This window comes from Phasianus colchicus, chromosome 15, assembly GCF_987193195.1.
Source record: "Phasianus colchicus chromosome 15, bPhaCol1.hap1.1, whole genome shotgun sequence".
In the NCBI taxonomy this organism is placed as follows: domain Eukaryota; kingdom Metazoa; phylum Chordata; class Aves; order Galliformes; family Phasianidae; genus Phasianus; species Phasianus colchicus.
The window spans coordinates 17,770,266-17,783,672 of NC_143450.1; the positions used below are offsets into that span (position 1 = coordinate 17,770,266).

Below are 13,407 nucleotides of genomic sequence, written 5' to 3' on the forward strand. Positions count from 1 at the left end.
TCTCTGGGTCTCAGTGGCAGCATGGCCAGACCCATTTGGTGCCCAACCGACTGACCTGTTTCAATGGAAGATGGCCGAGCTGCTTAGAAACAATAAAAGTTGAAGCAAGCAAATATCAGGAGGGACGTGAGCCTTTACCCGCAGGCAGGAGGATGTGGAAGTTTTATTGTTTTTCCTTTGCTGGTGTCCTTTTACACTTTGGATGCACAATCCCAGCAAAACTTGGCTGGGATACATCCATGGCTGCTTCCCACTGCCTGCTGCCCTGCTCTGCTCCTGCATGCAGAGCTTGAATACGCTGATGAATGCAGCGTAAGCAGGAAAAAGGGGAGCACAGCACGACTGGATGCATTAATCGCTGCCTGCGTGGGGCCTTGTTTGAGTCCTGTGGTGTGTGTGATATTTCATGTGACAGAGCTTTGCAACGCTTCAACTCTGTCCTGTCCACAAAATGACAGTCTGAGCATCACTGTTTTCTACAGATCTGGAATGGTGGCAAAAGAAATTTAGTTTCCAGCCCCAGATATTCTGATCCTCTAAGGCGGTGTCCTACAAACCCAGGTACAGGCTCTTCTGTATTAGCTGCAAGTGCTGGAACACTTTCTTCATAGGAACGGTAGGGATGTGGAAGGATAAAACCAAAATACGTGCTGCTGTGGTTTGAACAGTGTAGAAAAAAAAGGAGCAAAATCCAAATAACAACATCTAGTGCTTTCACAGGGCTCCGTGCATATGGCGTAAATGACAGCTAATTAAACTTTATATCCTGCCTGCAAGATAAGCATGTAATTAGTATTACATCCCTTCTGTAATTAGGAGACCGCATGCAAAAAGCTGCGCCTGCAGACTGTGCAGGGAGGCGGTGACTCAGCCCCACTCAGGCTGCGCTGTGACGGCTGAGAAGGTCGCGCATCCGACCTGCGGAGCGGGCGCTGCGGTGGGCGGCCGTGCCACGGCCCGGCGAACACGGCTGGATTCGCTTCCCAGCACCGCCCGCCCCGCGGCTTTGTGCAGAAGCGCCCGCTTTCCCGTCTGCAAAAAGCACGACGCCGGCTCGGCCGTGCGTTTCACGGCTGATTGGACAGGAATGCCGCCCGGCCGCCGCGCTCCGTCCGGGATGGGTCCGCCTGCAGAGCGGGGTTCTGCCCGCTGTGCTGAGCGCCGGGAGCGGGGCGCGGCGACCAGCCGGCGATCGAGTGACCCTCCGCCCCGAAAGTGGCTCCTGCTGGCTGCACCGGGTGCGCAGGGTCAGGTGTCGCAGAGCGTGTCTGCCCACACTGCGCGGAGCTGGGCGCACGCTGCTGGGGACGCGCTGCAGGCGTTCGCTCAGGGCTCGCTCGGCTGTTTGGCACCAGAACGCGTGTTCTCACACCCACGGGGCCGCATCACGTGCGTCCCGGTATCACTACTGAGGGGCTGCTCCTGCCTGACTTTTGGCTGCCAGTGCAAAACCTGCGAGCAGAGGGAGCCGCGCCGCGCCCGAGATTATCCAGGTGCTCGCGGTGGGGGGCTGCCCACGCGCCCCCTGCGTTCACCAGCAGGGCGGCCGTTGCACGACGCGCTGTGAGGACGGGGTAGTAGGGCCTGGAGGCGCGTCCCGCCGGGCAGTACCAGCGCTGCGCCTCAGGTGCTGCCTCGCGGGCTCGTTAACGGGCGCAATTAACGCGGGCAGCAGCACGGCCGCGGGCTCGGACGGAACGAGACACGTGGACCGCGCGGCGCGCGCAGCCCCGCGAGACCACCCGTACCGCGCTCACACCGCCCCCCATTGGCTCTGCGGGCGGAGGGGGCGGGGCCACGGCCGTGAGGGGCGCGGCGAGACGCGGGCGGCGTGGCGCCGCGCTGCGGGGTCGCCCATTGGCTGCGAGCGCGGCGGGGGCGTGGCCGAGCGGGGGCGCGGCGCGGCGGCGCGGGCCGGCAGCGAGCGGGGGAGGCGGCGCCGCGCCCGGCGCGAGCCCTGCCCGGGCGGCGGCCCCAGAGCGGCGGCAGCGGCGCCCCCGGCGCTCCCGCACGGCTCGGCCCGGCCCGGCCCGGCCCGCTCTGGGGCGCGCCCCGCGGCGGCGGCAGCTCCCTGAGAGGCGGGAGAGCGCTTCTCATCCAAAAAAAAAAGACAAAATACATTTTAAATTTTTTTGTTAATTCTTCGCGGTGCGGCGGCGGGCAGCATGGGGCTACCGGCGCTGGAATTCAGCGAGTGCTGCCTGGACAGCCCGCAGTTCCGGGAGCGGCTCCGCTCGCACGAGGCCGAGCTGGAGAAGACCAACAAGTTCATCAAGGAGCTCATCAAGGACGGGAAGTCGCTCATCGTCGCCCTCAAGAGTAAGTGCGGGGCGGGGGGCGGTCGGGCCGGGCCTCTCCCGCCTCCCCCGCGCCGCCCCGGCCCGGCCCCGCACCGCCCCGGTTCCCGCAGCCCACCTGGCCCGGCCCGGCCCCGCCCGCCCCGCTCTCGCCGCTCCCGGTGCGGGCACGGGGCAGCCCCGGCCACCCGCAGCGTTCCCGCGCCTCGTCCCAGTGACGCTGCGATCCCCGCGATGCGCCCACGCTGGGATGCAGGGGGCTCCGCGGGCAGCCCGGGGGATCCCACGTGGGGTCAGCGGGGCATCTCCCGGCGGCGGTTCGGGTGGGACGGGACCCGGCCCCCGCTGGGACACGCGTGGTTTTGCGGGGCCGTGGCGCGGTGGTGGCTGTGCCTGCAGCGTTCGTGTCGTTCCTGAACAAATGATGGTATTCTTGGCTGGAAATGCGTTTAAGGAATAAATGCGTGGGTCCCAATCTGGCTGTCTGATGTGCTGCAGGTGTGGATCTGGGATCTACCACAAGCTGCAGTGCAGGGCAGGTGGGCCAGGTGTTGTTCCGTGGCTGTCTGAGGTGGGAGGGCATCCCACTGTGCACGGGGTGTGCTGGGTAGGGTGCGTGGCACGCTGCTGCAGCGGCACTGCCCACCTGGCTGCCAAGTGCTGCTCCCACCTCCATCACTGCGTCCGTCCATCCGTCCGTGCCGTGTGTGGGACGCAGGCTGTGCACCCGGGGCCCCCAGCTCAGGGCGGCGGCACGGAACCGAAATTGCTTCAAGTCTTGGCGACGTACGCTCGCTTTTGCCTTCCTCTTGCGTTTTCTACCAAACATTTCACATCCTCTTTGTTTCGAGATGGGTGCTGGGTGCGAGGGACGCGGCGCTGCGGGGTGCAGCCGTGCTCCAGCTGTTGGTTCAGCATCGGCCCCGCTGCTGTGTGGTGGTGCCAGACCTTTCCCGTGGGTTTTGTGGAGCTGCTCTCTGGTTGCTGTGCGTGTGCCCTGCGTGAGGGTAGAGGTGGTGCTGAGGTGTAGGTTTTGTAGCTTCTCTACAACAAACAACAATCCAGAAGGCTGAAATAAGGTTCGCTTGTAGAACTGCTCTTGCAAAGTGCCCTATGATGTCTGAGCAGCTCTGGGTGTGTGTGACTGTGAGTGCAGATAAATACCGCTCTGCTCAGTGCGGGTCTGCCCTGCTCCCATTGTCTCCCTTCTGTGTGCCCCAGCATGGAGGTGACCTGGTTTTCAGCAGCGCGTCCCTCGTCCTCCCTCGTGCACCAGCCATCAATTATTCAGAAAGTTTTGCGAACGCAGAGACCTGAAGTGAGACATGAATTATGCACTCAGAGCATCGTGCACTGAACTTGTTCTCCATCACGGGAGCTGCGGTGCCCACGCTGCTGACACTTTGTGCCCCTTCCTGTGTCCCCTGCAGGGGCCGTGTGCCATGGTGACGAGGGCTGTCACCTCCCTGCACTCTGGGGCCGTGGATGAGGGTGGCAGCCCTGTGCCTTGCTGCCTCATTCTGTCTGCTCTTCTCTCTCCCAGGAGGTAATTTGAAGGCACCCGACTGGTTCTGCTGTGCCGCCTGCTTGTCCCTGTGTGCCTTGGGATTTCTGGTGGCTGTGCAGATCCGAATGCTTGGTGGTGGGATGGAGATGTCACAGCCATCACTCGGCGAGGACAGAGCTGACAGGGAGAGCAGGGCTGGCACTGCTGCAGGGCTCTGTGCACCCAGGTTCCAGCCAGGGCAGCGTGTGGCTCCGTGGTGCCCTTTCTTGTGCTGCTCCCTGCTTCTGCCCAGCAGCATTTAGCAAATGGAAGCTTGGTGCAAAGTGCCCTGTGCTCTTCCCTGCGTGTGTGCGCCAGGGGACCGCTGTGCACAGGGACTTTTCCTCAGCTGCCACACAGCTTAGCAGTCAAAACAAGGTAGTTGTGATTTCCCCTCTCATCTTCAGGGAGAGCTTTGCCCGTCTGTTGTGTGCAGTGTGTGCAGAGGTGTGTGGCTGTGGTTCGTCTCGCAGCAGCCTCCATCGGGTGCTCAGTGTGTGTTCTGCACTGTGCTGTGTGGCTGCTGTGCTCTGCCCAGGGCTGTGCCTGTGGCTGCAGCTCGCTTGGAATCAAAAGTGAAACTTTCTGTCATTGTTCAACCCAATTAATTTCATTTGATATAAACAGGGCTTATTCCGGGAATAAGGAAATGTGTCAGACTCCGTGAGCCCAGTTCCAAATCATGCTGCTGGAGGTGTACACCTGGGTGAAGGCTTTGCACCCTGGGTGTTGCGTGAGCAAAAGGCCTTGTGCTGAACACGGGGTGAAGAAACCCAAAGCCCTGCTCTGATGGGTTTCATCCCTTTTGCCTTACTCCTCTGTGGAGGAAGCTGTACCAACCCAAGCCCTACGTACAGGCTGGGGGGAGGAGAGGCAGGGCTTCAACCTTGACCTTTCCAGCATGGGCTCTTATTTTTGCAGGTGAAAGCAGTAATGATTGGAGACACATTCATTACCAGGAGACAGCTTCACCTCTTGTGGACTCAGTTTTGAAGGAAAAGGAGCACTGTGCTTTCTGGATACTGAAAATGAACGCTGTGGGGTTGGTGCTGGGGTTGGGTTGAGTCAGCTCCAGCTGTGCCCTGGCAGCGCTGCTGGGATGTGGCACTGGCAGCCCAGATCTGGGCATGTAGGTTACCATGGGCTGTGCTTGGCCCCTCAGCTGGGGGGTGACCTGGCTCTGTGCTGCCCAATGTTCTTGGTGGGACTGGGGCTTAGCATGAGAGCTCTATGCTGCATGGCTGCTTTTATCCTCCGTGCCCTTCTGATGTTGCATCTCCATTATTTGCTCAATTCCTATTTTAGTAATTGCAGCAGGTGGTGGTATCTCGTGCTTTTGAAGTCTGACTGCCTTCTCTGGATCTTTCTCTGGCAGTGCCATGGATTCCTGCTCTGCTGGGGTTTGTGCTGCCTGTAGCCTGTGGGATGATTCGCGTGTTTGCCCTAAGTGATGCTGCTCCGAGCAGCAGGGCATCCCCAGCAGGCACCCAGGGTTATGTTCTCTGTATTAATAAGACATCCGCACATTGAGAGTGCATCTGTTCCAGCTCCCCAGCCTTCAGCAGCCCTGTGGTGAGCCCTGTCCCATCTCACTGCATGGAATGCCAGTGTCAGAGCATCCAACTTGTGTCCCTGAGGTATCCTGCACTGATCTGAGCTGGGAAACGTGGGACTTTGCTCGTTCCTTTTTCCAGATGAGTTGCTTCTGATTTTTCTGCTTCATTCCTGCAGCGAAGGTGCAGCTTTGCAGCCGGCCCCAGCCTCAGGGCTCAGCCATGTCAGGGTGGATTTTCCACCTCCCTGTCCTCTCTGAGGGCTGTGAGGAGCACTTGGTGTGGCAGCAGCCTGTGGTTGGCAGCTCGGGGCCGGAGCGCCTTTGCCTCTTTTGCATGACCTGTGTGGCTCGTGTAGCCACATACTTAGCAGCTTGTCTTGAATTTTATTCAAATGAGATGTAGTACAACTAATAATACTTTGCTTCACTTTCAGCACGACTTGAAGGCTCCTCCTCTGCCTCCCTGCTGGAGGTGAGCAGCAGGAACGTGCCCTGCTCTGGAGGTGCTTGCTACTGCTGAGGTCTCTGCTGTGAGTTTTGGAGGAGTTGCTGTGCAGCTGCTGTCAGCTCTGCAGGGCTGCGCACAAACCTGTGTGCCACAGCCTCATTCTAAAAAGCATTTGGGCAGCAGAAAGTCTGCGACTGCTGACAGACGCTGAGAAGGAGCGCTTGGACGCAGCCTTCCTGCTGCCAGGTGCTGCATTCGCTCATTCACATGTTGCGGTCCAGGGGCAGTGTGCTCTGCTTGGGCACCATTGGCCCCTCCTGGCACAGGGCTCGTTGGTCTGCCCTGCAGGCACCCAGGTCCTCCCTGTGCCCCATCCTGCCGTGTGGTGGCACTCTGTGTTGTACCAGAGGTGCTGCTGCACTGGGACTTTGCACCAGAGGAAGAGGCTGCTGAGCATCAGGGTCTGGACAGGCAGCAGAGTTTGAATTTGTGAACGTATTTCTTAAATTGCCCCGGGATGCAGCTCCCTGACAGAGCTCTGAACCTGGAGGCGTGCGTTGTGATGCAGCGGTGCGGTGATGTGAGGGGTTGAGCTGCTGTCCTTGCTCAGGAAAGTGCTTGTTGTATTTTGGGGGGGAGAATGCAAGCTGCAATCGGGGCTGGGTCCAAGAGGAGGGTATGGGGTGCGACGTCGTGTCCTTCCTGCAGCACCAGGTCCTGCTCTTGCTCCTGGCATGGTGTGCACCCGTGCCCAGAGGCAGTTCTGCAGGGCTGTGGGTGCACTGCTGATCTCTGCTCCCGCAGCGCAGAGCACTGCACTACCTGTGTGCTGGGGGCGGGGGGCTGGGCTGGGGGTGTCAGCCCGTACTGACGCTGAATTGCGTGCAAGGAAATGCTGTTTCCATGGCGGTGCCGGGGCTCTGGCACGCAGCCCTGTGCTCTCCTGCCCTACGGCTCCTCCCTGTGCCACATCGCTTGGTGTGGTGAGATAAGGCCGGCACAGTGCCAGTGCCTGCTGCCTGCCTGGAGCAGTCCGTCACCTGGTGCTGTCAGGTCTTGTCTCCTGGCTGGGGGCATCCTGCCAGGCTGCAGCACATGGGTGAGCAGAGCTGTGCTTTTTGGGGTCCTCCCTGTGAAGGTGGAGAGGTTACCGTGTGTCCCTCTGCTCCTGCATGGGCAGCCTAAAATCCTGGTGTGCCCCTTCCCAGCCCCAGGCTGGGCTCAGTGCAGAGCTGCTGCCCTGCCAGCCCCATGCTCGGTTCACACCATACCCCATTGCCGCCCATCCTGAGCCAACAGGGACACTCAGAGCAGCCCCCTCTTCAAGGCAGAGCAGAGGTGATGTGCCAGGTGCTGAGCTGTGCTTCTGGTTCCCTTTGGGCAGCCCTCCTGCTTCCCTTTGGCATTGCCAGCAGCTTGCCCCGCAGGAGGCTGTGCTGTGCCAGGTATTCATCGCTACTTATGTTTCTTTTTTTTCCTTGATGTGTTGGTTTGAAGCACAACCAAATGAGCTGGTTTCATGTGCAGCATGATGAATAGATTTAGCGTGACCCATTGTGGGTGGGGAGTGGAGAGAAAGCGGGGGGAGTTTGTTCTGAGCTCCGCACAGCTTGTTCGCCTCACTGCTGCTCCGCGTGAATCATCATCTCCCCTTTCCTCCAAGCATGTGAGGAGCTGTCAGTGCAGCCAGTGTGCCTGTTTTTCCCCGTTTTCCTGGCACATTCCCTCCATGCTGTGAAGGCATTTCCACCTGTTTGCGTTAATTGCTCTGTGCCGAAGCTCCATGGCTCTGTGTGGTGCCTGCAGCGGGCACGTGCTCCTTGGATCTGTGCAGCCCAAATGATCCCAGGGTGTGTGGAGGAGCAGAGCACTGCGTTTCCCTGCAGGCTGGGTGATGCCCGTGCTCATAGGGCTGCAGGTCACAGTGCTGCACGTATGGGCTCTGCAGGGCAGGGAATGCAGCGCTGGGATGCTCGCGGAGCACTGACTGCAGCGCAGTGCGGGAAGGGGATGCTTGTCTGTGTTAATGCCAAGCTCATTCCTCGCCGGGGTTTATGCGAAGCACACAAGCCCCCGAACCATATGGTTCCTGCAGCACACGTGCTGCGGCCGGCGGCGCTCAGGAAGGGGCCGCAGATGCCGCTTCCTCTGTGCTCGTGGCATTTGGGCACACGGCGTTTGTCGCAGGCTGGCAGGTGGCAGCGCTCCGTCAGCTCACATGCACACCCTTTGCTGTGGTCTCTTTGCTAATTTTAATCTCCTTGCTGTTTCTTTTTCCTGGTTGTTGGAGAGGCCGCGTTTTCTTGCAGCTGGAGCTCCCGGGGAGGCGGTGGTGGCCCCAGCCGTTGTTTGGTGGCCGCGCTGTCCCTGTCTGCTGGGACCTGCCAGCGGTGGGGACGCGATGAGCTGCCCTGCCAGCCTGGATTGATGGCTCCCTGTTTGTCCTAAAGACAAAAATGCTGCCTTTGTTCTGGGCTGCAGCAGTGAGGAATCTCTTTTGAAAAGATACACACTGTTTATCTACAGGCAGGCAATAAATAGCTCATAAAACTGCTGGAAAATACAAACTTTTCCAGGGGTGGGAGCTCCGGTGCTTCACGCGTGGCTCTCCGTGGTCACTGCGGGCTCTGCTGTCATCAGTGGCACAGTAACACAGCTGATGGTGTGGGGCTGCAGTGCTGTGCATAGCACAGTTCCTTGCTGTCGGCTGTGGGAGCTCATGGGGAAGTTGTAAGGGAGTCTGTGCAAAGTGTGTAACTACCGAGTGACCTGGGTGTGCCTGTTCAGTAGTACTTGAAATAATAATGGTTTCTCTTTGCTGCTTCTCTGTAGTTGAGCCGCTGTCTGTGCAGAACGGTGCCCTCATCGGATACTGGTTGCTTAGCGATGTTTTACAAAAAATAACACATTGCAAAACAGAGCCGTTCCGTGGGATCGCCCTGCTCTTCCACTGGCCCACGTGTGCAGCAGGGCTGGGCAGAGCGTGGCTCTTTCTGTTTCTTGCAGAATTTGGGGGGCTGGGGGCCCTGCCCTGGTGGCTGTGTGTCACTGGGTTCCTGGTCACCTCTGTGCTGTGATGGCATCAGGGTGCTGTGGGACCTGGGCTTATGCCGTGTCCTGGAGCTCTGTCCTGGGCTGCCCATCTTGCCTGTGCCTCTGTGGGCTCTGCTGGTACTTTGTGTATTTTTTAGGTTTTTTTTCTTCTGTTGAAGCAGGAACAATTGACTCATTCGTCAGGGACGTTTCCGTGAGCGCATGGTGGGATTTTTTCCTGCTCTTTGGTGAAGAAGCACCGGAGGCGAAAGGATTTCCGTGAGCTCCCTGGAGGAAGGGGAGGCTGCTGTGGGGCTGCTGATCCCACACTGTGCTGGGACGCAGCCCTTGCCCCAGCAGCGAGGGCTCCTCTGTCCCTGCTGGTGGCTGCCTGAGCTGGGATTTGGGACAGCTCTGTTGCTCCAACCCCTTGCCCAAAGGCACCCCGATGCTTTGGCACCTGCCTCCTGAGAAGTCAAGCAGGCTCCCTGCCAGGCCAGCTATTAACAAATTAGATTTAATAACAAAGTAATCCAAATGCCTGGCTAGTGCCTGTGGTAATCTGCTCCCACACATGGTGTCTGGTCGGGGGCTGTGACAAGGGATGGTCCCTGAGGGCCGAGATGCTGCCAGCGCTGCGCTCAGGCTGCCCCGCTGCCCGTCTGTGCTCCTAATGGTTATTAACATGGTCAGGAGCAAATTTCTTTTGGATTAGTGTCCTGTAAATTGATTAACTGTCTCAGGCAGAGCATTTTATTTTAATGAAATGTGATTCCAGGCTCCAGCCAATGAATTATTACATCAATGAGGGTCAAGTAACCTGCACTGTTTTTGTGAGTTATTCTTCCAGGTTTTACAAAGAGAGAAACAGAGAGGGCTCAGGGGAGGAATGAACAGCGGCTGGGCTGCTGCGGTGCTCCTGGCACAGCTTGGGGATATGTTATGGTGGGGGAATGATGGGGAGGGCTTGGGAGCACGGTGTCCTGCAGGCAGAGGGATGCAACTCTTGGAATCCTCACTGCCCGGCACGAGCCTGGAATGTCTGTCATAGCTTCAGGCTTGCAAATAGCAAACAGGAATGACATGATAGCTGTTTCCCTATTTGTCTGCGTTGCTCTCGGTGCAGCGGTGCTGTTCTCGGGTGCCTTTTCCCAGCCCTGTTGGTGCTCTGGACCTGTTAGCAATGTGCCCTGGCATTTCTGGCAGCGTTCAGGGCAGTGGTTTTCCATTTCATCGCCACTTCCCTGAATTCTCCAGGCACTTGAGCTGTCACCAGGTTTGCTGTCTTGCCGTATTCCTCCTGTTCAGGGAGTGTATCCAACGTTTCCAGTTACTTTCATTCCAATCCCTCACCTGCTCCCACCTGTCTCCATGCCCATGCTCAGGGGCTGGGCTCAGCCCTGCAGCACGCCGGCTGCCAGACGCCAGCAGCTACTTACTGGTGAGATTACAGGTTAGGAAGGGGCCGGGGGGGAGGGTTGCCATAAAACAACACCAGGATGTGAACAAAAATAAACACGGGGAGAAGTGCCAGACGTGGAAGCTGGACGGGGATGTGGAGAGATTTGGTTGTTTTTTTCCCCCGCTGTGTTCACCAGGTGGGCACGAGGAGCTGGGGGTACCCTGCAAACCCCCCATGTTTCAGATGGCATTGGGATCCCTGTCTGGGTGTGCGTGGTGGGAGCAGCAGGATGCTGCCACGAAGCTCTGCCCTGGGGAGCTGCCCACAGCATGGGCAGCATGGACACTGCAGGGCAGCCCTGGACATGCTGCTTTGCTTCCTTCCTGGTGCCCACTGCAGTGTTGGCCTCACGTCCCTTCTCTTTCTGGGTGCTGCAGTATGCTGGCATGCTGGGCCCTTCTGTGGGAAGCAGGACATGCTTGTGCAGCCCTTGGTGCTTCACCCCATGAATAACCTGTTCAGCACAGGGGCAGTGCTGAGCCATGCCATGCCTGCCCTCAGCTGTCGGTTTGGTGCCGTTTGCTTTTGGAAGCTCTGCTGGCTGATTGTTGAGGATTTCTAACGAGGGTTAAATGGAGGATTAATCCCGTGTGCCCGCAGTCCGTGCCCTGTCGTGCCGGTGTCCCCATGGGGCTGGGTGTGCACCCCACAGCCGTGCGGTGGGATCTGTTCATGGAGGTGCTGCTGTGGGTTTGCTGTGACAGGGATTGTACGGGCAAACGGTGAGAAAAGCTGAGCAGGAAGGATGTGAGCTACATGAGAGCTGAGCTCGGCAGTGCGGGGATCAGTGAGAGGTTGGGGCTGGTTGGAATTCAGGAACAAGGCAAACACAGGGCAGAAGGAAGAGGGCTCTGATTAATGATCGGCTTCCTCACATCGGACGGAAATGGAAGAGCAGCAAGTTCAACGTGAATGGAAGGAAGCGGTGCCTCGCCTTGTGTGTGAGCGGAGCTGCAGGCTGCTCCTGGGGCTGAGCTCTGCACAGCACCCAGCTCAGGCTCAGTGCCGGCTCTGGGCTTCGTTGGTGGCTGCGCTGAGAGGTGCGGAGCTGCAGGGCTGCCCTGCGCGGCGTTAATGCTGTGCTGCCCCTGCGTGCCGTGTGCTTTGCAGACCTCCCTGCTGTTAATGTAGGTCAGCGAGGGTGGATGTAGGTGACATCTCCCGGGGCTGCTAAACCCAGCTGTAGTCCCTGCTGTCCCACTGTGGGGGCTGGGGCCTGATATTTGCTGGGTTTATGTGCACGAAAAGTAGGGCATGTAGTTGGCAACTCAGCGGCTCTGATGTCCCGTGTGGCTGTTCTCTCCCTGGATCTGTTCTATATGAGTTTTGTGCAGCTGCATCCTGGTGCCCGGCCTCGCCTTGTCCTCCCCAGTCAGGGGCTGTCAGTGCTGTGGCTGCGCTCACCTGCTGTCCCCAGCGCTCCAAAGGCAGCTCCTCCATCCTCCTGGAAACCAGCAGCATTCCCAGGAGACCTGCTGTCCTCCCAGCTTCATTTCTCTTGGATCTTAGGTGCCTTTCATGGGGTGTCTTGGAGAGCATGGCACAAACATCCTGGGCTGGCAGTGCTCCCAAAACCAGCGGTGACATCGGTGATGTGGGGTGAGGGATGGCACGGGCAGGGTGCTGTGTTGCCGGGGCACGGGGAGCAGTTCTAGCTGTGCAGCCGGGCAGCCCTGCCAAAGACTGACTTTGTTTTTTGTGAAGCGCAGAACTTTTATCTCTTAAAATACCATGAAAATAATTCATGTCTTCAGTGTGTTACTCAAATCTGATCTGCTATTTGAGCCCAGTCAATAGTCCCATTCATCCCACAATGGATTCTCTGTCCCTCTGGCAAACATTTTGCCGTATGAATCCACTCGGGGTGTGTGAAGCGAGGCATACGGTGATGCATGGGCTGCAGAGCAGTGCAGTGTGCTGGGCTGCTCGGAGCAGAGGACCCAGCAGAGGCAGTGGGTGTGAATTAAAGCCTGGTCTCTGTGCTGCCTGTGCGTGCAGCCATTGTCGTTCCAGTTTATCCCATTGCCTGGCGTCAGGTCTTCCTTAGGAGGATGTGCTGTCTTTTTTTAAAGGAAGCAAAGTACAAAAAGCCGTTGCTGAGAGGATGCTCTCTGAGCTTTGAACATGGTGCAGCCTCTCCTGGCTGGGCTTAAGGGGTTTGGCTGTGTTGCTGAGGGTGGGAGCACGGCTGTACCTGCAGGGCTCTGCCCCTGGCATTGCACCGTCCCTTCCCTAACACGCTGAGCCCTCTTCTCTCTGTGGTTTTTATTTTGAGTTGAGCGGTGAACCAAAGGCAGGACCTGCCAGCAGCTGTAGTCCCACACTAAATCACTGATTAACCGCAGCCGCCCGGCGCATGGGTTGTTTATTAAATGAGTCATGGCTAATTGTGATGACAGCTGTGTGGGGTCCCGGCCTGGCGTGGGCTCTGGGGCTGTGGGCTCTCATGGGATCAGGGCTGTGGCTGTCCTGCCCTGAGCACAGGGCTGTGAGCCCCAGCCCTTACTGTGCTGCTGCCAGGAAGGGCTCCTGCGTTGGGGTTCCGGCCCTGCATGGATGCAGCGTGGATCAGGACCAGCTTTGAAGTGAGATTATTTGCAATGGGTGTGTTTGGGTCTCTGTGCCAGGACGATTGCTGCTGAGATGTTCCAAGGCTCTCCCGATGCTGCTCTGCTCATGCAGCCCTCCCCGGGGGGAGGGAAGGGCTGCGGGTGCTGGGAGCTGCAGGGCAGCCTCGTGCTGCTCCAATGGCCCCCAGAGCCCCACAGGGCAGCACTGCTGGTGGGATCAGCTGGAATGGCTCCTTGGCCTCTTTCTCCTGCAGAGCTGCAGGGCAGCACTGAAGCACCTGAGCCTGTGGCTGTTGGAGGGGCTGTCTGTGCAGGACTTGTGCCCCAGTGATTGTTAATGGTAACTGGCAGATAGTTTGGGAAGCAGATGCTATTATTTTTTTTTTGAGAAGCTGGAAGAAACATGTCAGCGAGGGAGCAGCCGATGGTTTGCAGTCTTTGTAGTTGTCAGTGAGCACTGTGAGACCAGCAAGCGACAGGCTGGGTGTGGGTGTTG

General features: G+C 58.4%; 1 protein-coding gene across 3 annotated transcripts in view; it reads left to right on the top strand.

The window, feature by feature from the left end:
* Window positions 1–2,037: 2,037 nt before the first annotated feature.
* ARHGAP26 (Rho GTPase activating protein 26) overlaps window positions 2,038–13,407 on the top strand; it is a 103,630-nt gene continuing 92,260 nt past the window's right edge. Inside the window, exon 1 of one of the 3 annotated variants that reach the window (XM_031598500.2) lies at window positions 2,038–2,319. In XM_031598500.2, the coding sequence (XP_031454360.1) occupies window positions 2,166–2,319 (154 nt within the window). In that variant the 5' untranslated portion in view covers window positions 2,038–2,165. The remainder of the gene's footprint in view (window positions 2,320–13,407) is intronic. The other 2 variants (XM_090150695.1, XM_031598499.2) reach the window with 2 other exon arrangements.